At 48.4% G+C, this 26,583-nt stretch overlaps 1 protein-coding gene across 6 annotated transcripts in view; it reads right to left on the minus strand.

Moving 5' to 3' along the window:
- Positions 1 to 26,583, minus strand: part of SLC13A3 (solute carrier family 13 member 3) — a 68,190-nt gene that overhangs the window by 39,548 nt on the left and 2,059 nt on the right. For 5 of the 6 annotated variants that reach the window (XM_080686232.1, XM_080686230.1, XM_080686229.1 and 2 more), the window contains exons 2-3: positions 4,257 to 4,522; positions 968 to 1,101 (exon numbers count right to left, since the gene is read on the minus strand). In XM_080686232.1, the coding sequence (XP_080542358.1) occupies positions 968 to 1,101; positions 4,257 to 4,492 (370 nt within the window). In that variant the 5' untranslated portion in view covers positions 4,493 to 4,522. Of the gene's footprint in view, positions 1 to 903; positions 1,102 to 4,256; positions 4,523 to 26,583 lie in introns of all 6 variants that reach the window. The other variant, XM_080686234.1, reaches the window with a different exon arrangement.

The following is a 26,583-nucleotide window of genomic DNA, read 5'->3' on the forward strand; positions in this document are numbered from 1 at the left end:
TTGTAATAAGGGACTTGGCTTTCAAACTTTTTTTTTGGCCACTAGACTCTTTGAAAAACTCTTGTGTTTGGAGGCAGAACGACAGGTTCAGGACTCAGGCTCTGAAATCAGCCAATCTGGGTTCAAAATACCAGAGCAGCTGTTGGAAAGTAGGGTGACCTGCTTTATTTTATTTTATTTATCCTGTTTTGTTTATTTCATCCTTCATTTCCATTCTTCTGAATGGGGTCCACGCTATTTAATCTGGTTAAATATTTGCAGGACGCCCTTAAGAAAGACCGACCCAGTTCCCTTTCTCTAGCAGTGCTCAGAGTTCCAATGGCCCTCATTCCTGCCAATACTTGGCATTATCCAGCTTCCTCATTTTTTGCCAGTCTCATTGAAGTCAATCTCATTGTTGTTTCAATTTGCATTTTTCTGGGCATTAACGATTTTAAGCATCTCTTCAAATGCTTTAAAAAAAGGTTTAGCCCGGCCAGCATGGCTCAGTTGTTGAGTGTCGAACTACAAATCAGGAGGTCACAGTTCAATTCCAGGTCAGGGCACGTGCCCGGGTTGTGGGCTCCATCCCAGTGTGGGGCGTGCAGGAGGCTGCCGATCAATGATTCTCTCATCATTGGTGTTCCTATCTCTCTCTCCCTCTCCCTTCCTCTCTGAATTTATTTTTAAAGGGTTTAATTATAGTACCTATTTCATAAAACTCTTTTGAGAGGTGGAGATAGTATATGGAAAGTGTTTAACTCTGCTTAATATATAGTAAATTCTCAATAAATGCTAATATTTAAGTACCATGGTTTGACATAGTTACTTTTCAGTTGTTATTATTATTATTATTACTATTATTAAAATACTTGGCACATAACAGGTGCTCAACAAGTGCCTTCTCTTTGCCCGCCCTGACACCCTGTGGATGTCCCCACTCCCTCCTCCACCTGCGGGGTTGGCCCGGCCCTTTCCACAGCCTCACCTGTGCTCTCTTCCTCCTCACCAAAGAGGTTCTTCAGGATGGCACTGGCGATGGGCAGCATCATGGCGGTGGAGGCGGTGTTGCTCAGCCACATGGACAGGAAGGCGGTGCTCACCATCATTCCAAAGATGAGCCTGGGAATGGAGGGAGGTAGAGGCAGAGCTACAACTGGGGTCCAGGAGGTCCTCTGGTCTGAGTTTGCCATGCCGGAGGCATACAGCCCCCTCATTTTACAGAGGGCCCCCATTGTTTAGCACCAAGACACTCTACCATCTCACCCCAAACAGCCTTCCCAGCCTCCTCTTCCCCTCCCCTCCCACTCTTACCAGGCCCCCCTGCTCGGGCTCTGCCGAACTCCTCACCACACCCAAGCAGGCCCTCAATCTCTGCTTCCCTTCCATTGCTTGGTCCTCCCCATAGGAATTCATGTTTCATGACTTGTTTTCTTGCATTCAACTTTCAATCCACCTTAAATTACTTAGATGTATATGTAGCATGACGTTAACTCTAAGTCAATCTTTTTTGGAAGAATAAGCTAACTATTTCAACACCCACCATTTCCTGAATAACTCGCCCCTTCCCCACTGACTCAGATTTCTTCTAGATTATTTATTCTGTGTTGTTTTGTTTCTTTTAATCCTCACCCGAGGATATTTTTTTCCGTTTATTTCTAGAGAGAGTGGGAGGGAGGGAAGAGGGGGGAGAGAGAGAGAGAAACATCAACATGAGAGAGACATAGTGTTTGGGTGCCTCCTGGGGCTGGGGAACCCAAAACTGAGGTACATGCCCTTGACCGGGAATCGAACCCAAGACCTTTAGGTCTGAGGGCCGACACTCTAATCACTGAGCAAACCAGCTAGAGCTGTTCAGTTTCAAAAACTATTTCTGAACTAGCGTCACATTGTCGGAACTTTAAAATATGTTTGCCAGAGCCTCGCCCATTCTTCAAGGTCAAATGTAAGCTCCTCCATGACACGACCCCTGCCTCTCTTGTGGGCTCCCATAGCACCTGTGTTTCTTGGGTATCAGATTCCACGAGAGATGGAATCTCTCCCCAGGACTGCAGCTCCTCCAGATGGAAACACAGCTGCAGAGCCTAGCAGAGTGCTTGGCCCAAAGCAGATGCTAAAAACTTACATGTTCCCCAGAACCTTCTTCACTCTCACCCTCCCCCACCCCCATCACAAAGAGCGCTCTCACATTCTGTCCATCTCCACTGCCACCACCGAGTCCACGCTGCTACCATCTTCGGTCTGGACCCCCAGCACAGTCCACCTTCTCACTGATCATCGTCTCTCCACATGGCAGCCAGCAGGGATTTTTTTTAAATGCAAATTTCATCATGTCCCTCCCCAGCTTAGATCATTTTAAAATAGAGTTTCATAATCAGGGTGGAGCCATGGATACCATTCAGGGTGAAAAGGAGGGAGAAAAATCCATCTTTATTTTGCTAACATCTAATAGAAATTGTTTCCATCTGTGATAAACAGAGGCCACAAAGTTCTGTGGTATTAGAAGTGCCTGGGACTTGGTCACCAATGAAGATCACGGATACTTTCATATGGCATTACTGCCTAACAGGTGCAGACATCTGGGAATATCACTGACACTCAAAACTGCCTGGAAACCACAGTTGTGGCCTCACCCCTGCCCGGTATTGGGCATCATTCAGTATACCAAAAGGTGGCGGGTTCGGTTCCCGATCAGGGTACATACCCAGGTGGTGGGTTCCGTCCCTCGTTGGGGCACGTGCAGGAGGCAAACTGTGAGTGTGGGGACACGAAAAGGCCTCTTTCTCTGTGCTGTAGCCTTCCACAATCTATGAAAAGCACCCCACGACTGTTAGCTCCTCTCATTCACACAGCCCCTCTATTCAAACTGCAAGACAAGATAAGTTACTTTCAAGGCTATGTTCTGGCATACCCCTCCTCCCTGCTGTTTTTACAGCTCAGGGATAATTTGCATCAAGAAGTCTCTAGTTAGCAGAAAGTCCCCTTCCCCCTTGCTCTTCAAACAAGCCTCTTCTGAACTCTTCATAACTTTACTCTAAGCATGTTTTACAGGTTTGGAAAAAATGCTGATAAGTCACCTCCCTGGGACAACTGTCCCGAATGTCTCCTGAAGAACAAACAAATCACAACCCCCTGATATCGGCTCAACTCCAGCCCAGGGTTCCCCTCCCTTCCTTGTTGCTTAGCAACAGCCAGGGCTTAAAAGGGGAAGCCACTTTTGTTTCCCCGGGCATTGTATTGATTAGCAATGCACTGGCCCTCACCTTTTAGGGAAAGTAAAATAAACTTTGTCTTTGCATCTATCTCTTCTCCCAGTTGTGAATTCTTTCACAGCCCCAGTCACCAGCCACAACCCTAACACAACTGATCTATGTTTCTCTCTCTCTCTCTCTCTCCCCCTCTCTCTCGCCCTCCCTCTCTCTCTAAAAATAAATTAAAAAAAAGAAAAACAAAACAAAACTGCAGTTGTTAGGACAGTGGTTATAGCCTATCATTTTTACTGGAAAGAGGAACGTACATATGATACTATATCATGGGTTTATGTGTTTTAAAAAAGTATTTGGGTGACTGCCTTTTGCTGTAATTGTTGTGCTATTGTTGTTTTAAAGCCCATGTGTTGTGATTTATGATTTAAAAACATTATTCCTGAAGGAATATTTAAGATTCACCAAATTGGGGGGGGGGGGGGGACGGGGGGAAGATGCAAAGAACAACAATGACCCTATTTGAAAGGCCATTCAATCCTCTTAGAATAAAAATTCAAATCCTAGCCAGGGGCTGAGGACCTGCCTGCAGGAACAGACCCTGCCTCCTGCTTCTCTGAGGCCATTTCTCCCCATTGCCCACCCTCCCCTTCTCCTTGGCTGGTAAGCACCAAACTGGGATGCTTAATGGGCAGCATTTGCTGTGCAGGTCTCGGCTGTTATCGCCATTTTACAGACAGAGAAAGGTTCAGTCCTTTCCCAGAGCAGGAAAGGTAGAATTCATGCTGCTAAATGGCCCCTTCTAAAACTACGGAACACAAGTCCCTGGGGACGGGGCCTGGGAACCAGCATTTCAACCGATTTCCCGGGGGGTTCTTATGCACTTTTGAAAATTCTCACTGTGTCTGCCACACAGAGCGGCTCATTAAACCTAAGAGGCATGAACAGGGATGTGGAAGGCGGGACATGAGTTTGTTAGCCTCGATGAGTAACAAGGAGGAGTAAATTTGGGCTTCAAGAGATGTGGTCCCTCTAACGCCCCACCTTTGGGCTGGACCCGTTACCTGGCCTTACCAGATCGGCCGGACCCCAACGAATGTGAGGATCTTGAGGGCGATTCTCCGGTGCAGGTTCCACTCCTCGATGGCGCTGGCCATGATCAGACCACTGAGGAAGAGGAAGTTGGTGTCCACGAAGTACTGGGGGCAGACGTCTTTGGACTTCAGGATACCCAAGAAAGGGAAGAGGATGATGGGCAGCAGCGCTGTCACCGCGAGGGGCAGCGCCTCCGTGCACCAGTACACCGCCATGAGCAGGATGACAAACAGACAGCGGCCTTCCTGCAGGGGCAGGGGGAGAGGGGATGCAGGCTCAGCACAGCTCAGGGGCAGGGGAGAAGAGGTTCTGCAGCAGGCCCATCGGGCACATTCCTTGGGGAGGCAGAGGACAGGGTATGTGCCCAAGGCTTTGACCTCAAGCAGGTGGTGTCACCTGTCTGAGCCTCACTCTGCTCAACTCTAGAATAGGGAAGCCATATCTGTTCAGTTTAGAGGACTGTTTGAGGATTCTATAAAATACCCCGTTGTCTTAAAAGTAGACCCTGAGACGAGCATGAGACTGAAAACACTTGACTTAATAGGGGATCTCAGAAAGTTCCAGCAGGGTGTGGCGAAGTGAAGCGGAGAAGGAAGCCAATACAGAGTGTTAATGAGGTTACCACTGTTGGCAGCTGGGGTCAAGCCTGATGGGAACCTGGGAGATGGTGTAGATCATGCCTCATAGTTGTCGCCCTGAGGGGGACAACATAGTTGGGCTATTTACCTGCCCATTCCCTGGTCATCACTGACTGAGGGCTGCTCTTGGGAGCATTACTGCCCCACACTTCCAGCCAGCCCCATGTGCAGCCGGAGAGCCCCACGCTGAGCAGCTCAGGGGCAGTAAGAAGCTGTGAGCATGCGTAGAATGGGGAGCGCCAATGGGGATGTGGAGGGAGCATCAGTAGCATCCCTACCTGGCAGGCAGCGTGATGCCCGACACTTAGTGCACACTCCATCAACAACAGTAATAATAGCAAGGACTTCATTGTGCCCTGTTCGTTTGGAATAAAATTGGTACAGCCACTATAGAAAACAGGATGGTAGCGCCTCAAAAAATGAGATAGAGTTGCCATATGACCCAGCATTTCCACCTCTGGGCATTATACCCCTAAGAACTGAAAGCAGGATCTCAAAGGGTATTTGTATATCCATCGTCACAGCAGCATAATTCACAAAAGCTAAAATGTGGAAGCAACCCAAGCATCCATTGACAGATGAATAAGGAAACTGAGAGATATATACATGTATACAGTGGAATATTATACAGCCTTAAGAAGGAGGGAAATTCTGACACATTGTACAACATAGATAAACCTTGAAGACATCACGCTAAGTGAAACAAGCCAGCCACAAAAAGATGAATATTGTACAATTCCACTTATATGCGGTTCCTAAAGTTGTCAAACTCACAGAGACAGAAGGCAGATTAGGGGAGAAGGTAGAGTCACGAGATCATCAGATCCTGTTCCTTTGAATTTTAACTTCTGGAGTTCAGAGGCTGCAGGAGGTGTCTGATCTTACAGGCTCCTTTCTGGGTCATCTCAGAGTCAGCACTTTGCCTCCTGACCACTCTGCTCTGTCCAGAGGTTCCACTGCAAGAAGGTGGCCCAAGGTAGGTGGAGTCCTGGCTCCAGGTGAAACATCTCTCAACTTCCCAGACTATCCCTCCCTTGGCCCTCAGAAGGTGGCATGACTCAGCTGGAACTCCCAGGGGTGGATAAGCCTAAAGGAGGCTGTACCCGAGAAGACAGAGCCTGAAGCAAGAAGCCTGGTCCTGATGCTCAAGGCCAGATTTGAGAACTTGATGTCCAGTGATGTCTGAAGTAGAAGGGAAAAGAGTGTCAAGGAAGTGTCCAGAGCTGAGCTGTCCAGATGCAGTAGCTTCAGGCCACGTGGAGCTATTCAAGTTTAAATCCATTCCACTTCAATGAAATGTAGAATTCCAGTTTCTCAGTCACACGAGCCACAGTTCAAGAGCTCAGTAGCCACATGAGACTTGTGTCACAGCTCTTGAACTGTGGCTCCTGTGACTGAGATAGAAATGTAAGTGATGAGAGAGAATCATTCTGGACAGAGAATATTGGACATTTCCATCATCGCAGAAAGTTCTGCTGGACAGAGCTGCTCCAGAGAATTCGGGCCTCAGGGCCAGGAAGCCTGGGCATAGTGGTTTTGCTACTGACTTTTTGTGGCAAGTCACTGACCCCTCTGAGCTTGAGTTAGTTCATCTGGAAATGGCGAATAATAATCTGGGGTTGTCTATATCACAGAGAATCCCACTGAAATGATTTATTTTTATTTTTATTTTTGTAATCTCATGGAGAAATATCTGTTCAGTAGTTTCTCCAACTTCATAACACAGCTCTTCAGTATTTATTCTTTACTTTTATTTGATGTCGCCTTTCTTCTTATTTCTCACACTGTCTTTTCGTGGGTCACCTGCTAGCCATTCATCACAGGATGGGGGCTACTCCTCTCAGACCCGTTCTTTGTTAGAGGCAAGTGTGGGGAGAGGGGCTGGGAGGAAGCTGACGGCAGGTGCCTACCCATCAGCACTGTGGTCATCGCAGAATCCCTGGTCACCAGCACTGCCCTGGAATGTGTCTCCACGCTAAGCGTTGGGCTTACTGTGGAGACTCAGTGTGAAGACCCAAGAATGTCACAGTTCTTTGAGGGTCTCTGAGTTTTCACGTCTCTTAGTCTGACTGAGAAAGGAAACTCGAACCGTATTACAATGATTTAACTGATCATTGTCCATCCTCTGTCTTCCACCCGTCTTCCGATATCCTGCATCTCCCCGAGGGACTCTGAGCCTCCTCCTCCAGTTCATCTGAACTCCCTACTGAAACGTGCGTCTCAGCGACTCCCCTCCCCCCGCGTAGTCCCCAGGCTCTGCCTGGATTGGGAAGAGCTCGGGGAGCTGAACAGTGTGTCTGGAGAAGTCTGCGTCCTGCCTGGGAGCTACAGAGCGTGTACGGCCCTTGGTTTCCTTCTGCCATTTGGTCCAAATCCCATCGCCATTGTCACCTCTTCTTCACACACCAGGGGTGGGACTGTGGTCTGCCCTTCTCATCAAAGATGGCATTTCTTCTCCCTTCGTTACCCTGGGATGCTGTTGTCAGGCTGCTTTAGAAAGTGGATGGAATAGAAAAGTCTGGGCTCCACCAACTTAAAGCAGAAGTGCCTTCCCCCTGGTAGTTTGGTCCTCAGGAAGAACTATATTTCCTAACCTTTCCATGTTGAACATGCACAGTAGAAGCAGCGAGGGTTTTGGAATCAGATAAACCTTCCACACTCTGGCTGTGTGATCCTGGGCCAGTCACTTAATGCCCTCACCCTCAGTTTCCTTACTTGCTCTAGGCACACGATAATAGTACCTACCTCGGAGGGTGAATTATTTCATATAAGTTAACCACTGACCCAGTGATGGACACATGGGAATGCTCAATAAATATGAGTTATTATGTTGGGTGAATTATTATTTTAAAAAATATATTTTTATTGATTTCAGAGAGGAAGGGAGAGGGACTGAGATAGAAACGTAAGTGATGAGAGAGAATCATTGATTGTCTACCTCCTGCATGGGGATCAAGCCTGCAAACCAGGCATGTGCTCTGACTGGGAATCGAACCTTGACCTCCTGGTTCGTAGGTCGATGCTCAACCACTGTGCCATGCCGGCCAGGCTGGATAAATTATTACTAATCATATATTAATGTACTTTGTTATTAATAATTCAAGTTCAATTTCTTAAACACTCTTCTTAAATCTTAAAAAAGAAAACCTTAAAATATGACAACCAGAATAAATCTGAGATCATTTAATCCCATGGTTCTCAACAGGGGGTGATTTTGTCCCCCGGGGACATGTGCCTGGGGACATTTTTGGTAGTCATGATTAGAGGGGGCAAATCTAGTGGATAGAGGCCAGGGATGCTACTAAACTTCCTGAAGTGCCCAGGACAGCCCCACATGGAGAATTATTCTTTCCCAATAGTGTCAATGTCAATAGTGCCGAGGCTGAGAAATCCTGTCTGATCTAACCCCTTGGACAATGGCTGCCCAGAGAGGGAAAGTGGCTTGCCTGAGGTCACGCCGTGGGTCAGAGGTAAGGACTTGCTTGCCCTTGAAGCCCACTGTGCAGCAGGAGTTGGTAGCAGGGCTGAGACCAGGGGAAGGCAGGTGCACAACCCTGACAATGAACCCACCTTGAACTGCTCCCTGGGTGCCTCACTGGGCTTACTCGAGTCCTGGCCCTGGTTGGGAGCAAGAAAGGAAGGTTCCCACAGTCCCTGAGCAGCCCTATTCATGCAACCCAACCCAGACATTTCTTATAGGAAGCCCATAATCCCCCACTCCCACCAAAGAAATCCCAGCTTCTCGGGCTTAGCCGGTCCATTACCACAGGGATTAAAGTCTGCAGGCAAAGCACATGAGGTGAGGGGGGTGGGGGGGATCGCGGGAGAAGAAAATGCTTTATCAGGCAGTTAATTTTTGAGCTGGGGAATGACTTCCAGGCAGACACAAGGCATCTTTCTTCCCATTGCCCCAAGCTTGCCCCCTTCACTCACTCAGGACAGAAAGAGAAGTGGTCTGTTCTCTGAGCCCTGACCTGGAGACTTTATCCACTACCATCCTTCCTCCCGCCCCCGGCCCCCCAGCCAGCTCCCTGATGGGCAGCAGCAGGCATATTTGTCAGGCACTGGGCTGCACCCAGGCTCTCGGCAGGCCCGGTGACTCCATGCCAGGCTCTTTGGGGAGCAGGACTGGGGGAAGCTGCCCACTAGAGACCTATGGGAAGCCCTGAACTTTGAACTCTAGGAAGGCAGAAGCCATGCCTTAAACAGCTCAGTATCCCCTCGCCACCCTCAGCCTAGGGCTGGTATCACTCAGGGTCAAAGCCTCTGGGGTCACCAGGGTTGGAAGCATCATGGCTCAGGCCCCATTTCTGGTGTGAGTGACCTTGGGCAGATGGCTCCCCCGCTCGGAGCCTCAGTTTGCTCATGGGTAACTGAGGGATGACGGCGTCACCGTCCCCAGGGTGGGACTGCACCAGGAAGATGGCCAGCGCCGGAGAGGCAGAAGCTGTTGGGATCAGGGGACAGGGAGCTAGGAGAAGGGGCTGAAGCCTGGACCCTATGCCAAGAAGCAGAGGTACAAGCTTGGCAGCCAGTGCCAGAGTGCCTGGGTTCAAATCCTGCCTCTGTCGCTTCCTGGAGTAAGTGACGTAAGGCTGTGCCTCCGTTTCCTCATCTGTAAAATGGAGATGGTGATAATGACGATAGGAATTTCAACCTCTGCCTGGCCGGTGTGGCTCAGAGGTTGAGTGTTGACCTATAAACCAGGAGGTCACCGTTTGATTCCGGGTCAGGGCACATGCCTGGGTTGTGGGCCCGGGATAAGGCAGCCGATCAATGATTCTCTCTCATCATTGATGTTTCTATCCCTCTCTCTCCCTTTACCTTCCTCTCTTTAAAAAAAAAAAAAAACTTAAAAAAAAGAAAAAAGAGAGTTAAATGCGTCCAGCTGCGGCTCAGGTGACAAGGCCCCTAGGAGTCACACAGTCTACCACTCACAAGCTGCAAGCTTTGGACAGACCGGTGCCCTTTCTGAGCCTCTGTGTCTCATCCCTAAGCTAGGATGCATATTACAGCATCCTGAGAGAGCTGGGAGGGACAGCAAAGGGAATGTGTACGGGCCCTTCTTTGAAAGCCCTGTGATTCTGGGGGCTTCTCCCCACACAAGCAAATGGTCCTCCTTGCCTCAGAGCAATGCCAGCATTTGCACGCATTGAGCACTTATTACGTAGCAGGCATGGTTCCCATGGATTCCCTTGTTAAACCCCACCCACAGCCCCATGAGGCAGCTGTGACTGCTGTCCCCCGTTTACATGCGGCTCAGTGACCATGGCTCAGAGAGCTTGAGTGACTTATGCAAGGTCACACTGCTCTCATAGGAATGGCAGTGAGAATAAGAAAGCTACCTTTTACTGAGGGCTTACACTGGCCGGGCACCAAGCCATGCCTTTGGCCTGCATGAGCTCGCCGATCAAAGGAAATGAAAGGACAGACACTCAACAGAAAAGCACTTTCCAGGCCCCTTTGCATCCCCTCTGGTCTGTTCAGTCTCCCAGAGGAGCAGAGCTGACTGCAGCATGCCCACTTTCCGGACGAGGAGACTGAGGCATGGAGGGAGGAGCCAGAAACTAGCCCAGGGTGGCTCAGAGGGAAATAATTGGGGCAATCCCGGAGTCTGGTCTCTGACTGCCAACCAGGGCTCCCCCTACCCTGAAAACACTCCGAGAAAGCAGTTCAATGCCACCTGTACCCATTAGGGCCTAAGACTCCAGGGGGGAAGAGGAGAAAGTAGAGAGGGTGACTTGGCCCAGAAGACCTCTGAGTCCAGTCACCCCTATCCTCCCCCCTTTCCTCTGGACTGGAGTGTGTTAGTCCGCTGGACTCATTAGCAGATGATGTACAACTTCAAGCACAACTTCAAGTTCTCGGGGCCACTCATTAAAAGTGTTCCCGGGGTGGCTCACATGCCACAGCTGCCCAGACCTCACTAATCATTCCTGAGCCAGACAGGTGGGTGGGGCTGGGTGGGAGCCCCACCGGATGCAGGAGCCCCCTGCAGCCTGGCTCAGGCCCAGGAGGACAAAACAAGTTGTTCAGAAAAAGAGGCCAAAAAAAAAAAGGCCAACTCACTGTGTGACCTTGGACAGCTCCTTCCCCTCTCTGGACCCCAGTGTCCCTTCCAAAGGGCATTTCAGTCCCATTAGGGGGTGGGAGGGGGTGCATTTAAAGCCCCACTCAGGGCTTCTCCACTTCCCCCTGCTCCTGACAGCCCCCCACACCTTTGGAGGCCTTTCTCTGGTTGAAATGAAATCCAGTCCACAGGCATAGGGGTGGGATCTGCCTTTACATCTCTTCAAGGCTCTTTGACTTAGTTTCTCTGTGATCCGAGGACCAGAGGTGATCAAGAGGGGCCGTCATGAGTACCCAGGAAGATCTTGGATGTTTTCTTTTCTTTTCTCTTTTCTTTTCTTTTCTTTTCTTTTCTTTTCTTCTTTCTTTCTTTCTTTCTTTCTTTCTTTCTTTCTTTCTTTCTTTCCTTTTTTTTTTTTTTTGAACACCTGCTACACACCCACCTCAGGCAGTACCCTGCCTGATGCTCTTCCTTTGTATGTGCTCAGGGCTCCTTCCTGACCTCCTTCAAGTTAAATGTCACCCCTTCAAGTATTTATTCAAAGCTTCCCTTCCCAGGAAATCTCCTGACTCTAGAATTGCACTATCCCATTCCTGACTCCCCTCCCCTTCTCTGTTTTTTTCTCTCTGGCATGTATCATCACCCGACACCATAGTTGTTTGTTTTTAATGTCTCCCCCTAGATACCATAAGGACTTGTGACTATTTGGTACCCTGCCATGTTCCCCGAGAATAGTAAAGGGAGTGGCATAGGTGCTCAATTAATTTTTGACTGGACGTACTAACTACTTCGGACAATACCTGCAGCAAACACTGAAGAAATATCCATGTGATTCTGGATTCATTCTGAGAATATTTATTAAGCACCTAGTATGTGCCAGGCGCTGGGCACCCTGGTGAACAACATGGACAAGATACCTATTACTTTGCTCTTCGCAGGACACTTCACTGCTCACAAAGCGCTTGGTTCCCCTGGCTCCTCGCAGCCGCCATGAGGTGGGTAGGCCCATGAGACAGAGGCGGAAACCGGGGCTGGCAAGGGAAGTGCCTCGCTCCCACTCACAGAGCAAGTTCTTGGTCAAGCCGGGGTTCATCCTGGGTCAGCTGAAGCCACATCCCTGGGTGCCTACCACTCTACCTAACTTCTCCCGGGGCCTGGGGGGTCTGCCCTGCCCTTATGCTTTCAATTCTCTGTTTATCATCATCCCTCCCCCACTCTGGTCCAGCTGGCCCTGCTGCAGGCAACCCGGGAGCTGATACGGCTGGTTAGTAACAGGGAAGTGGGCCCTGCTCCTGAGACCTGACCTGACAAAGACTTTCCAGTACCCACAATCCCTCACTTCTCAGGCCTCTGGGGCTCCAGGCTTCAGGCCAAGAATAAGAATGGCAAGGGAACTTCCACTGAGGTTATTCTCTGAATAAGCACTATCTCATTTAACCTTCCCAGCAACTCTTCAGCATGACCTTCCTTCCATTTTATAGGAGAGGAAAGGGAGGCTCAGAGAACAAAAGAACCTACACAACAAGTGAAGGGAGGTTGCCAAGAGGACTCAGAGACAAGTTCCATCCCCTATAAAGCCCTTCTAGACCCCTGGATCCATGGGCTCAAGTGTAATGCAAATAACAATGTTACTACTACTACTACTGACAATACTAACAGCAAACATTGACCCAGTGCCTCATATATACCAGGCACAGACCGAAGTATTTTCGGTCTATGAGCCAATCTTCACAACACCCCTGTGAGGTAGGTCCTATCAGTGTCCTCATATTATAGAGGAGGAAACTGAGGCACAGAGAGGTTAAGTAGCTTGCCCAAGGTCACACAGCCAGGAAGTGGGAGAGCAAGACTGGAATCCAGGAAGTCCGGTACTAAGGTTCATACGCTCACCCTTCTGCGCCTTCCCGCTCAGAAAGTTACTCTGGGCAGACCCCTCTTCCAGGGGAGGTCTAGGTCCCACAGCGGAAAAAGATCAGGAGCAGGAAACCAAGCCAGGTCTCCCGGGTGGATGGCCGGTTCGCGGGGGTGAGATGGCCCTCTCAGAACAGGCCTCAGTCTCCCTGACACCCCCAAAGCCGGTGTTAGGTTGCATCAGCCCCCTGCCAGGCTCCACCAGGCCTGGACACCCCGGAGTCTAGTCCTGGTGTGAGCACAGCAGGCCATATTCCCAAGACTCACGTCTCAGAAAACTGCTTGCACTGCGGGTGTTTGGACTCTGCCAACACTCCGCTCGGGCGCCATGAGGAGTTTGGCTGAGTCCTAGCCCTTTCCAGAGAAGTCCAGGGGCCAGCAGAGAGGGGCAGGACGTGGTTAAAAGGAGCAGGAAGAATTGTCCTTCTCTCTCTCCCTCACCTCCAGACCTCCGGAGAAAGGTGCTAGCGAGCCCATGTGAAATCCCCATGTGAAATGGAGGGGACAATCCAATTGGGGCTGTGAGTGGCAGCAGAACATGAGCTCTAGTGACGTCTCTCACGCAAGGGACAGACACTGTCCCCGCCCACTACAAGCCCAGAGGGCAGAGGGGGCGGCCAGCTCTGTCCAGCGGAGCCCAACGCTGGTGTCTGAGCCCAGCTGGGAGGCCAGGGTGGTTTGTCTTGCCTGAAATGCCCCCCGTTTCCAAATCCTCTCCACCCTGGAAGCCTTCTGCCAGGCTGTGAGCCCGGACACAAGCATCTCCCTCCTGGGCCACAGTTTCCTTGACAGGAAGTGGGACCTGACCGTGCCTCACAGCCTTGTTGGGGGAAGCGAGGGAACGAATGCGTTTAGGACAGGGGTTCTCGGCCTCGGCCCCACTGACATCTGCGGCTGGATAACTCCTTGTGGTGGCGCTGGCCCTTTTGTTGTGGGGTGTTTAGCAGCAGCCCCAGCCTCTTCCCACTAGATACCAGTAGAACCTCCCTCCTCCTGCCAATTGTGACCATAAAAAATATCTCCAGACATCGGCCCAGGTCCCCGGGGGGCACAATGCTTGGAAACCACTGATGGAAGGCGCTTCCCAGAGCTCAGAACACAGTAGGCGATTTGTCCGTGAAGGCAGCCAACATTTGTTCAGCCCTCTACGAGCATCATCGATTATTATCAGACCCATTTTCAGATGAGGAAACTGAGGCACAGAGAGGTTAAGTAACTGGCCTGAGGTCACACAGCATGTTACAAAGCCAGAGTTTGAACCCAAGCAGCCAAACCCAAGCTCCTGTTCATCATGCTTAACCACCCGTTAGTTCCTGTCTTCAGAGACCGCCCCGAGACTTCCAAACAGCGCCAGAATGCCAAGTCTCTCCCCCGAGAAGCCTTCCTTGAGGTCCCCGGCCCATCCAGCCTCCACCGAAGCGTGGAGCATGGGCTTTCCACAAGGCAGACCTCGGCTCCGGTGCCGGCCCTGCCGCTCATTCAGTGGCTGTGAGGTGCTGGGCAAGTGGCTTCCCCTCTTTGAGTCTCAGCCTCCTCGCATGTAAAATGGGTGCATCACCCCTGTGTCCACAGCACGGTGAGAGCACAAACTCCGGAGCTGGAATGTCAGGGTTTGAATCCCAGCTCTGCCACTTTCAAGCTCTGTCACTAAGCCACTCTGTGCCTCAGTTTCCTCGCCTGTGGATGTGGGTAATAACAGCGCTTGCCCCACGGAGCCGCGGTGAGCATAAATGAGCCAGCAAGCAGATCAGAGGTGTTTTGAACCCTGCCCAACACTTCATAAGCACAGAGAGGTGCTGACTATGGCTCTTAGGAGGGCTGTTGCGGGAGGAGGAGAGGGCATGGATAAGGCATGTGGCCCAGGACACCAACACTCTTGAATTCACTTCCTGCCGCTTCCCAGGGACCAGCACATTCCTACAGGAGAGCTTCATTCTGTTGAAATGAAATTCCCTTTTGTAGCCCAGACTGCTGATGAGGATCCCCGAGGGAGAGTCGAGCCAAGGGGACTGGGCAGTGGGCTGGCTGGCAGGGTTCAAAGCACCTCAGATCTGCTGGCCTCCCCAGCCCTTTCCCAGCGTCTTTATCCATCTGGGATCACGTTCTGTTCTGGGTATCAGTGCCCACACCCCGCTGGCACAGGTTCATGCCCATTGACTGCCTTTCCCCCTGCGAATTCCAGGTTCAGGTAGACAGAGCCAGGAGACTGGTGCTCCTATTTTGCAGATAACAGCAGCCGCCACCATTTTTTATGGAGCACCTACTAGGCCTCAGGCACTCCCATATCTGCCCACTTTGTAGTGGGGAAATGGAGGCTGGGGAAGGGCAATGACTTGCCAGAAGGCCGTGTGGCTTTTTGTCTCTTCCCGTGGACTTCAGCTGGAGAGAGTGGTTCGGGCACACGTGTGTGGCTTGTCGAGCCTAGCGAGGGTGCTGACTTTGTGTCTTCAGGGTCTGGGGTGTCAGAAAATGCTACTCATCAGTCCAGAGGGCACTGTCCTGTTGAGCCCGGTCAGGAAACATGATCTTGGTCCCTGCCGCATCACGGGGAATCACGTTGGCCTGTTTACACGCCTGGCAGGAGCTCTGAGAAAGCGGAAAGTTGGCAGGACCTCAGAGGAGCCACTCCGAGGCCAAGGGGTCTGTGGGAGCGATGGGTCACAGCATGGTGGGGGCACAGGTGAGGGTTGTGGGACCACCTGGCTTTGGAGACTGGGGAAGGCCCCCTGTGCTCCGGGCTTCAGTCTTCCCAGCTGAAAAACGAAAGGGCTGGGAACACTGGTTCCAGCTCAGAGCTCCCATATGAATTGATAGTCGTCTAGGGTTTTAAGAAGTTCATGTCTTCTGAAATCAGAGCTACCTGGGTTCAAGTTCAAATTCATTCCTTCACTTATTTACTGAATGCTGACTGTGGGTCAGATGCTGTCCTAGGCACTGGGGATGCTGGGCCCGGCCCTTAAATTGCTCACAGCGGAGTGGAGGAGGCAGACAACGAACAAATGGCAATCATTTCCGATTGGGATGAGCCACGAAGGGAATAAAGCAGGAGGATGTTTTACAAAGGGTTTTGTGGGTAAGGAGGGCAAGTGTTCCTGAGAAGGGAGCACTCCTCAGAGGAAGTACCATTGGAGCTGAAACCTGAATGACCAGAAGGATCCAGCTCATTCCGGGCAGACAGGAAATGCAAAGGCCCTGAGGCAGCCCCAAGCTTGGCAGGCTTGAAGAACCGAAAGAACTCAAAGCTATTCTCCCACAGTTTCACAGGCCGGAAGTCTGCATCCTTCTCACTGGGCTGAAGTCAAGGGGTCCTTGCAGTTGGCTCCTTCTGGAGGCTCTGGAAGAGATCATCCCTGGCCTTCCAGCTTCTAGAGGCTGCCTTCCCTTCCGACTCTGACCTCCATGCCTCCCTCTTGTACAGGTTATGGTAGGTCCACCGGATAATCAGAATAACCTTCACATTGATTGGTTGCCTCCCATACATGCCCTGACTAGGGCCGGGAATGAACGTGCAACTCAGGTACGTGCCTTTGACCAGGAATCGAACCCATGACCCTTAGATGTGCTGGCCGATGCCCTAACCACCGAGAACCACCAGGGCAAGATCTTTATTTTATATATATATACATTTTTTTTTTCCAGAAAGGAAGGGAGAGGGAGAGAGAGATAAAAATATCAATGATGACAGAGAATCATTGAGCTGCTGCCTCCTGCACGACCACTCATAGAAGGACAGTAAAGAACATCAAGGTTACTCCCTTTCTGATTCTTCCTTCAATTTCCCTCCAAAAAAAAAGTCTCTGTTTGGTACCAGCTTGTCTTGAACACCTCTCTCGATCACTTCCCGCCCTTTATAACAAAGAAAGGGCAGGTCTCAGGCCCTCAGCTTCAAGCAGGCTGCATCGGCTGTGTGGAGCCAGAATTAACCAGCACAATATTTACTTATGCACTGCTAGTTTTCTTCTGTTAGTCATTCGTGATCCTTATTTTACGTACATGATCCCGTGATAACCTATTTTTTCGAAGTCATTGTATTTATGTTTTTGTTTTTTTAAGGTGGGGGGCAAAAAGGCATTAATGTAAAAAATAGGTGAGTGATAGGAATGGGTAATTAAGTGGTAGGAGGATCTGGCAAAAATGCTGTGAGTGGTATTTGGGTGATGGAAACCAAATCAGACCCCACACCATTTTGGGGGGTGCATGTGGACAAATTCCTTGTCCGAGCTCTCTGGGGTTCAAAGAGATGATACAAGTTACAAGCACGAGGCAGTATCTGGCCAGAAGGTGCTCAATCCACAAGGCTGGACTTGTTGTTTTCTTGCTGTTTCCAGGGAAATTTTTTTAGGGGAAGACTCAAGGGTGTCTCAGAACCTTGCCCACCCTGTCTGCCAAAACCTAGGATCCTGAGCAGAGGAGAACTGATTGAAGTAATATTTAATAGCTGTGTGACTTCAGGAACATTACCTAACTTCCCTGTGCCTCACTCACCTCATTTGTAAAAATGAAGGTAATCATTATTCCTGCTTCTTATGGCTTATGTGAAGAGTAAATGAAATAAAATGTGAAAGGAATGTAAAATAGCATAAGGTAAATGGGGGAAAAATCAAAAGTTATTATTATTACTAGTGGCCTAGTGCACGAAATTCGTGCACGGGTGCGGGGGGGGGGGGGGGTGTCCCCTCAGCCCGGCCTGCACCCCGTCGAGGAATGTCCAACTGCCAGTTTAGGCCCGATCCTGTAGGCACCTGACAATCCAGGACCACTGGTACCTAACCGCTCACCTGCCTACCTGCCTGATTACCCTTAGCCACTTCTGCCTGCCAGCCTGATTGCCCCCTAACCGCTCTCCTGCCAGCCTTATTGACACCTAACTGCTCCCCTGCCAGCCTGATTGCCCCTAACTGCCCTCCCCTGCTGGCCTGATAGTCCCCAAGGCTTTTATGTGTAGATTATTATTAGGGAAAGGGGGCAATATTTCTCTGCAAACACACAGGGCTGGTATTTATTTGCAAGCCTGCATTAAGAGTCTCATCTGTCCCTACTAGCTGTCCAAGGCCAGTCCCCAAACCTCCACTGCCAGGATGGCCATTTTTGGAAGGCTGAGGCGATCCCTCCAGCAGCGTCCTGACTTCCTAAGCCTCTGGCACTCTTCATAGCAAGAGCCGGAACCCTAATGGTGCTGGAAACTTCAACCACTGCATTCCAGAAGTGCATCCCACTCCTTTTTGTCCCTGCAGACAGCGTTCAGAGCCAGGAAGACATAATGTAAGAATAGGTCCTCCCCCACCCATCTGCCCTTCAGATTAACCCCAGCCTCCCTGCAGACCAGCTCACCAGTCACCAGGGGACAGGTGCATGAGAACCAACCCATTCGACCCATCAGACTCCTAGGACCTCAGAGCAACAGTGGCCTGGAGACGTCATCCAGCTGGAAAACCCAAATAAGAACCACGCACCCTAGTGTGGGGCTCGATCCGCCTGAGGAAGAGCCCCTTCTCCTAACTTGTGCAAAGGTATCAAGGCTGGCTACCAGCAGACTTGTTTTGGGATGTGGGTCTTTATAGGGGTGGTAGTACAGACCCAACTAGGGGCCTAGGGCAAATACCGGAGCGTCTCAAACTTCTTTGCTGATCTGATATCTGCAATTCTGCAAAAGTTTTTGGGAACCCATATGTGTGCAGTACAACCTGCCTGGGTGCTTCCAGAATTTCTATGTGAGAGAAGCTTAGAAGCGGCAATCTGATGTTGGGAGTGGGGGCGGGCGTTGAGGACACTTGCCTTGAAGCTGCATGTGCACAGCCAGCATATTTTTGTCAAAGCACCAGACTTTGTTTGGAGAAGTTAACGGTGGTTAAGATTACCCAGATTGTCTTGAAGCTGTGTTTACCTAGCAAATCCACTCTGTTTGTTCTAAATGTATGTCACAGATCAATAAAAACAGCAATGTTCTCTAAGGATGCTTTTGTTCACATTGTGCATTAGATTGAGAAACATGTCAGTTATTAACTCCAAAAATATAATAGTGATAAATGTCTATATTTATTAAGTATGCCAAGCATGTCAAACTCACGGCCCACGGGCCACATGCATCCCACAACGAATATTTTTGTGGCCCAGCCAATATAACGGTATGTAAGAAACATTTTAATAAAAATTTAGTAACTTAATTTTTACAATATCCTGTAGCATATAATTATTAATAACAAACTACAACGCTCGCTAATGACTGATTACTATAATCGTGTTGCACTCATTTCCCTTATGTGCCTTACGCGCAGGCGCACCATCTCTCCCCACTAATACTAGCAGCGAATATTTTAGCAACCCATTGTCACGTCATTAGTCTTGCACTGACTTGTTTGATGTGCACAACAGAAAATATTTTGCTTTTGGAGAATAAGAAAAATAGGTTTATTTGTGTGACGCTTATTAATTTGTGCAGTTATTCAGTGTCTGGTAAGTTAATGTTCAAGAAAAAATATTAATTTTTATTAAAATGCTCTATTATTTTATGTTAACGATTACTCATTTATTCCAGCCCTTTGTATTCAGCATGTCTCTATTGAAATAAACCTACATTTCTATGAAAATTAAAGCTTTTGTTTTTTTGCGGCCCACATAAACTTAAACCTTGTTTATTTGGCCCGTGTTAGCCTTTGAGTTTGACATGCTTGACGTATGCTGATAGAGATTTTGAAGGAGGCTAAGACCTCCCAAAAGGCCAGACTTGCCCCTTGTACGTTTGTCAGCCACGTAAAAGGTAGTGAAGTCTAGGGCCACCAGAGGGTCCTGTAGGAACCAGGGGAGGTTTTCATTCATTTGTAACTAAAGGAAGAGGATAAAATGCAGTGACTAGAAGTACAGACCCTGTGCAGAAGCTTTTAGTTTGATAAATAGTCCCATTCATTTATTTTTGCCTCTACTTCCCTTGCCTTTAGGGTCAAGTCCATAAAATGTTCTCTATGACCAAGCTCCATAAGTTTGGTGCCTATGTTTTCTTCTATGTAACTTATTATTTTAGGTCTTATGTTTAGGTCTTTGATCCATTTTGAATTAATTTTTGTACATGGGGACAAACTGTAATCCAGTTTCATTTGTTTGCATGTGGCTTTCCAGTTTTCCCAGGACCATTTATTGCAGAAATTATCTTTACTCCATTGTGTGTTTCTGGCTCCTTTGTTGAAAATCATCTGACCATGTACTAGTACATGTGGTTTTATAGCTGGGCTCTCTATTCTGTTCCATTGATCTCTGCATCTGTTTCTCTGCCAATACCATGCTGGGTGTTTGTTGTTGTTTGTTTTTTCTATTTTGTTCATCACTTTATCATGCTGTTTTGATTATCATAGCTCTGTAGTATAATTTGAAGTCAGGTCACATGATACCTCCGGCTTCATTCATTTTTTCTCAGGATTGTTTTGGCTACTTGGGGTCTTTTGTGGTTCCATACAAATCTGACAGTTTCTCATTCTATTTCTTACAAAACAAAAAGGCAGCCAAACAGATGGGACATGATATTTGCAAACAGTAGTTCAATAAAGGTTTAATTTCCAAAATATATAAAGAACTCATAAAACTCAACACCAAACAAACGAATAACCCAATCAAAAAGTGGGCAGAGGACCTGAAAGTACACCTCTTCCAAGAAGACATACAAACAGCTAATAGATATATGAAAAGATGTTGAACCTCACTAGCAATTAGGAAATGCAAATCAAAACTACAATGAGATACCACCTCTCACCTGTTAGAGTGGCCATTATCAACACGACAAGCAACAAGTGTTGGAGAGGTTGTGGGGAAAAAGAGAACCCTCTATTCACTGCTGGTGGGAATGTAGACTGGTACAATCACTATGGAAAGCAGTCTGACAATTCCTCAAAAAAATTAAGACTAGAGCTACCACATGACCCAGCAATCCCTCTCTTGGCTATATACCCGAAAAACTTGAAAACATGTATTCACAAAGATATATGCACCCCTACGTTCATTGCAGCATTATTCACGGTAACCAAGACATGGAAATAACCAAAGTGTCCTGTGATAGAGGACTGGAAAAAGAAGATGTGGTATATATATACACAATGGAATACTACTCGGCCATAAGAAAGGCTGAAATTCTGCCATTTGCAATGAGATGGGGGGACCTTGAGAATACTATGCTAAGGGAAATAAGTCGGTCAGAAAAAGCTAAGAACCATATGATTTCACTCATATGTGGGATATAAAACTGAAACTCGTGAACACAGACAGCAGTGTGGCGGTTGCCAGAGGGAAGGAGGGGTAAAGGGGACCCTAATATTTGGTGACAAGAGAAGATTTATTTGACTCGGGGCAGTGGGCACACAGTGCAAGATACAGATCTTGTAACATAGAAACCCACATCTGAAAGCTATATGGTCCTATTAACCAATGTCACCCCAATCAATTTAATTTTAAAAGGAAGAGAAAAAGGAAGTACCGACCTTGCATTCTTGGCCTTGTATAGGCTGTGTGACCTTGGGCAAGTTGCCTAACCTTGCTGAGCTTCCATTTGCTCACGCGTTCAATAGCCATGCTAACAGCAGCTGCCTCCCTGGTTATAGGACAATGCCTGCAAAGCTCTTAGCATGGTGCCTGGCACATAGTAAGAGTCAAGCACTCAGTAAGACATCTTGCTCATCTGGCTACCACCATGGCAGGGGTTAAAGGCATTTCTGTTTCCCATGCATTCTGGGGTTCACAGGAAAGCAGATTCAATGCACAGCTAATGAAGTTTTAAGCTTCACACCTCCTTCCCAAACCCCATACTCAATCTTGCATGTGTAAATCCGTATGCTTTTTCTTAAATAGAGCCCCTCAAACACTACACACTTCAGACCCCATAACACCTGGATCTGCCTCTGGGTTCACAGATCTTGCTAGAGGGCAAAGTAGAGAGAGAGAGAGAAGCTTCCAGAACCCTCTGCTGAGGAGAGAGACCCCGTGTGTTTCATCTCTTCTTCCTTGGAGCTCCGCCTAGGACAGTGGTCGACAAACTCATTAGTCAACAGAGCCAAATATCAACAGTACAACGATTGAAATTTCTTTTGAGAGCCAAATTTTTTAAACTTAAACTTCTTCTAACGCCACTTCTTCAAAATAGACTCGCCCAGGCCGTGGTATTTTGTGGAAGAGCCACACTCAAGGGGCCAAAGAGCCGCATGTGGCTCGCAAGCCGCAGTTTGCCGACCACGGGCCTAGGACATAGCAGACCCATCCATCCTTCTACCAGGCAGGCAACTTCCTCTCTCAACCCTCTCATCTCAGTTCTTGTAACGGATAAGGTGATCGCCCCCTTTTACAGACAAGAAAAGTGAGAGCCAATGAAGAAAGGAAGTTGGCCCAAGGTCCTGAGGTCAGCAAGTGGCCTAGGATGGAATGCTTTTTGAAAAAGTGACCTAAATCCTTTCCAGCATTTATTGTTTTTCTTTTCTATGTCAAGGAAGTCTAATTGGAAAGTCTAGTTGGATAATTCCACACTAAAGGGCTTTCCTGAGTATTGGCTCTGGATCTCCTTGGCATCGCCTAGTATCACCTCCTCACTCCCCAGGCCTAAGGAGGGACCCTTCCTCTAGGTAGCTCTCTCTCTGAACACCCGTCCCAGCTCCCCTGGTCTCTGTTGGTGGGTGCTGGGTAACACACCACTAAATCACACCCTCTCATTACTTTTATGAACATTTAATATCTCATTAAGGGATGGTGAAACAACTTAGTGCCCTCCCATGATGCTTCAGATGGACTGGGCACAGGTGAGGGGCCCCATAGGGACCTAAGGTACCATCTCCATACAGTCCCCATTGATGGTGATTTTCATCCAACACTCTTAACATCAACCTGGATCTCCTTTGATTTTCAAGACTTTCTTGGAGAGTCTGAAAACAGCTTGGGTTCTGGATTCTGAGAAGCTAGGGACTGAACCCCCACTCAGCTACTTGCTGTGTGATTCTGAGCAAGTCACTTCATCTCTCTGAGCCTCACTTTTCTTCTCTGGAAAATGGGGTAAATAACCCCCCACCTCTGTGAGGGGCATCTAAAGGTGAAGAGATTAAGAAGTACCAATTGGTAGTTACAGAATAGTCATGGGGATATAAAGTACAACATAGGGAATATCTCTCTATATAAAAGCTTAAGTGACCAGCTGACCGGCTGACCGGTAGCTATGACGCGCACTGACCACCAGGGGGCAGATGCTCAATGCAGGAGCAGAAACCACAGGCATGGAAACATGGAACAGACTGATGAATCTCAGAGGGAAGCGGGGGAAGGGCAGGAAGAGATTAACCAAAGATCTTATATGGATACTAGAGGCCTGGTACACGGATTCATGCGCCAGTGGGGTCCCTCAGCCTGGCCTGCACTCTCTTGCAATCCAGGGCCCCTCGGGGGATGTTGGAGAGGCGGTTTTGGCCCAATCTCTGTAGGCCAGGCCAAGGGACCCCACTGGTGCACAAATCTGTGCACCAGGCCTCTAGCAGTCAATAATACTATATAATAAAAGGCTAATATGCAAATAGACCAAACGGTGGAATGACCGGTTGCTATGACATGCACTGACCACCAGGAGGCAGACGCTTAATGCTGGAGCTGCCCCCTGGTGGTCAGTGCGCTCCCACAGGGGGGGCGCTGCTCAGCCAGAAGCCGGGCTCACTGGTGAACGCAGCGGCAGTGGCAGGAGCCTCTCCTGCCTTCGCAGCATTGCTAAGGATGTCCAACTGCTGGCTTAGGCCTGCTCCCCTCTGTCAGTCAGACATCCCCTGAGGGCTCCCGGACTGCGAGAGGGCACAGGGCGGGCTGAGAGACCCCCCAAGTGCACGAATCTCCTGCACCAGGCCTCTAGTATTGTAATAACTATGTATGTGTGGTGGCAGATGGGCACTGCATTTATCAGGGTGATCACTTCATAAGTTATATAAATGTGTAATCACTGGGTTGTACACCTGAAACTAGTGTAATATTGTATGTCAACTGTAATTGAAAGATAAAACGTATTTTAATAAAAGAAAGGATTAAATGACATGAAGCATGGAAGGCAAAGCTTAGCGCTGCACCTTGCTCCTAGCCAGTGTTTGTTAAACTTGGCTGTCCCCATCATGCAAGGCTCCTGGATTAAAATCCACCAGTATATTATTAGGCACTTACTGTATACCAGGCTCAGTTCTAAGAGATTTATATATAAGTCATGCACCATTAACAATGGGGATATTTTCTGAGCAATGCGTCTTCAGGCAGTTTCATCATTGGGCAAACATCCCAGAGTCACTTATACAAACCGAGGTGGTATAGCTTACTACATACCTAGGTGACATGGAACAGTACCAGACAATACCAGGTTAAATCAAGCACATGGAAATCAAATCAATACAGCTTATTGTTTAGAGCAAACTTCTTTTTTTTATCCTCCCCCGAGGATGTTTCCTTATTGATTTGAGAGAGCGAGTGAGAAAAAGACAGAAAGAGAGAAACATCGATGTCAGAGAAAAACATCAATTGGTTGCCTCCCCTACACACCCCAACCGGGATCGAACCCACAACCTTTTGGTGTACAGAACGACACTCCAACCCACTGAGCCACCTGGCCAGGGTGCAAACTTCTTTTTACAAGTAGAAAAAGTACACTCCAAAACAGCAATAAAAAGTATAGTCTAGTATGGACAAAAATGGCGCCACATACTAAACCTGACCAGCTCAGGGGAGGCCTGCATGGAGGCTTACACCCTCAGACTGAAAGTAACCCCATAAGGTGGTCTAACACAAAAATGCTAACTAAAAGCGAGTCACAGCAGGAAGCCAAGTCCTCAGCATGCAGCTCCCTTGGCTAAGGTCACTTTTACCTCAAGTGAACCTGTTTGCTGTCTCTTTGCATATCTGATAAGATGTCTTTGGAATGTGTAATCCCCGCTTTTCCAGACCCCTCAGGGCCTAATTTCCCACCAGACCATGGGACCACAGAACCCTCCTGTTATCTTATTCTCCAAATACCTTCTCTGTGCTATCAATGTTAACTGTTAACTATCCCATAGCCACCAGTGTAGTATGTGTCTCTCCATCTCTGTCCAATCTCAGAGACTTCCCCACTTTGCTCTCTCCCACCTCCCCAATCTACCACCAAATGAATTTTATGTAACCCGCTCACATCTCCTCCTTTGGTTCCAATCTACAAAATAAACTGTAAGAAGACCATTTCTCAATCTGTTGAGATTCTGCTTCCCGGCAATTGTCGTCAGTTTGGCTCAAATAAACTCATAAAAATTCTCTATGTAATACTACACAACCAAAAACAAAAGAGGGAAATCATACCCTTTGCAACAGCATGGCTGGACCTGGAGATTACTATGCTATGTGAAATAAGCTAGTCAGAGAAAGAAAAACACCATACTACCTCACTTGTATCTGAAATCTAATGAATAAAATAAACGGATGAACAAAATAGAAACAGAAACATAGATACATGGGACAGACTAGCAGCTGTGGTAGGGGAGGAGGGTGGAGGAACTGGATGAAAAAGTGTGAAGGGATTAGTCAAAAAACATACAGGATATGCATAACACATAGACACAGGCAACAGTGTGGCAATAGCCGGAGGGAAAGGGGGTAGGGTAGATGGAGGTAGACAAAGAGAGGAAGAAATGGGGATGGAAAGAGACTTTGCTTGGGGTGATGGGAGCACGATACGGTGTGCAGATGTTTTATTGAGTTGTACACTTGAAACCTGTATGGTTTTGCAAGCCAAGGTCACCCCAATAAATTCAATTAAAAAGTTCTCTACAGGTTTGCGCATTTCTTACATCGACAGCAGTAAATGCGCAAACCGGTAGCATCGTGGTTTATTATCAAGTATCACGTTGCGTACATAATGGCATGTGCTGCACTTGTATGGGACTTGGCAGTGCAGTCGGCTCGTTTACACCTGCATCACCACAAACACGTGAGGATGGGTACAGATTTATCACGGTGATAGGTTCATAAGCCACACAAATATCTAATTGCTGGGTTGTACACCTGAAACTAGTATCATAGTATATGTCTACTGTAATTAAAAAATACAAATATTTTAATTTGAGAAAAGGATTCGATGAGATGAAACCTGTAAGGCAAAGCTTAGCGCCGCACCTTGCTCCTAGTAAGTGTTTGTCAAACGTGGCTTGTGATTTGTTCCGTCAGGATGGCTACATGTCACTTAGGCAGTGGGAATTTTCGCAGCTCCATGATAATCTTACGGGACCACCATCGTATGCCATCAGAACATGGTTATGTGTATGACTGCATTGCCTCATTCAAGAGTCACTACAACCCTACGGATTGGCCCTATCATTTCCCCCAGAGGCGTTAAACTCGGAGAGGTTAACTGACTTGCCCCGGTCACACAGCTTGTCATTAAGTGCTCATTGTCATTACCAGGTGAAATGTGTGACAGCACCAAGCTTGTGCTTAGCGCTCAATAAGGAGAAATCGTTCGGTACAAGTGAGAAGATCCAGAAAGCTGGTGGGACTCAGGCGCCGAGGAGCAGCTGGGAAAGGGGGGAAGGAGTTAGGGGCGTTCACAGCAGCAGGAGAAGGAGAGAGTAGAGGGGCGTCTGTCTAGATTAGCACCTCAGCGTCCCGGCCTCTGAGCTGAGGAAGAGGGGGTCCTGCGGATGGCGCTGCCTGGGAGGCGGGACTGCAGGCTGGC

Source organism: Plecotus auritus (genome assembly GCF_963455305.1).
Source record: "Plecotus auritus genome assembly, chromosome: 8".
Lineage (NCBI taxonomy): Eukaryota > Metazoa > Chordata > Mammalia > Chiroptera > Vespertilionidae > Plecotus > Plecotus auritus.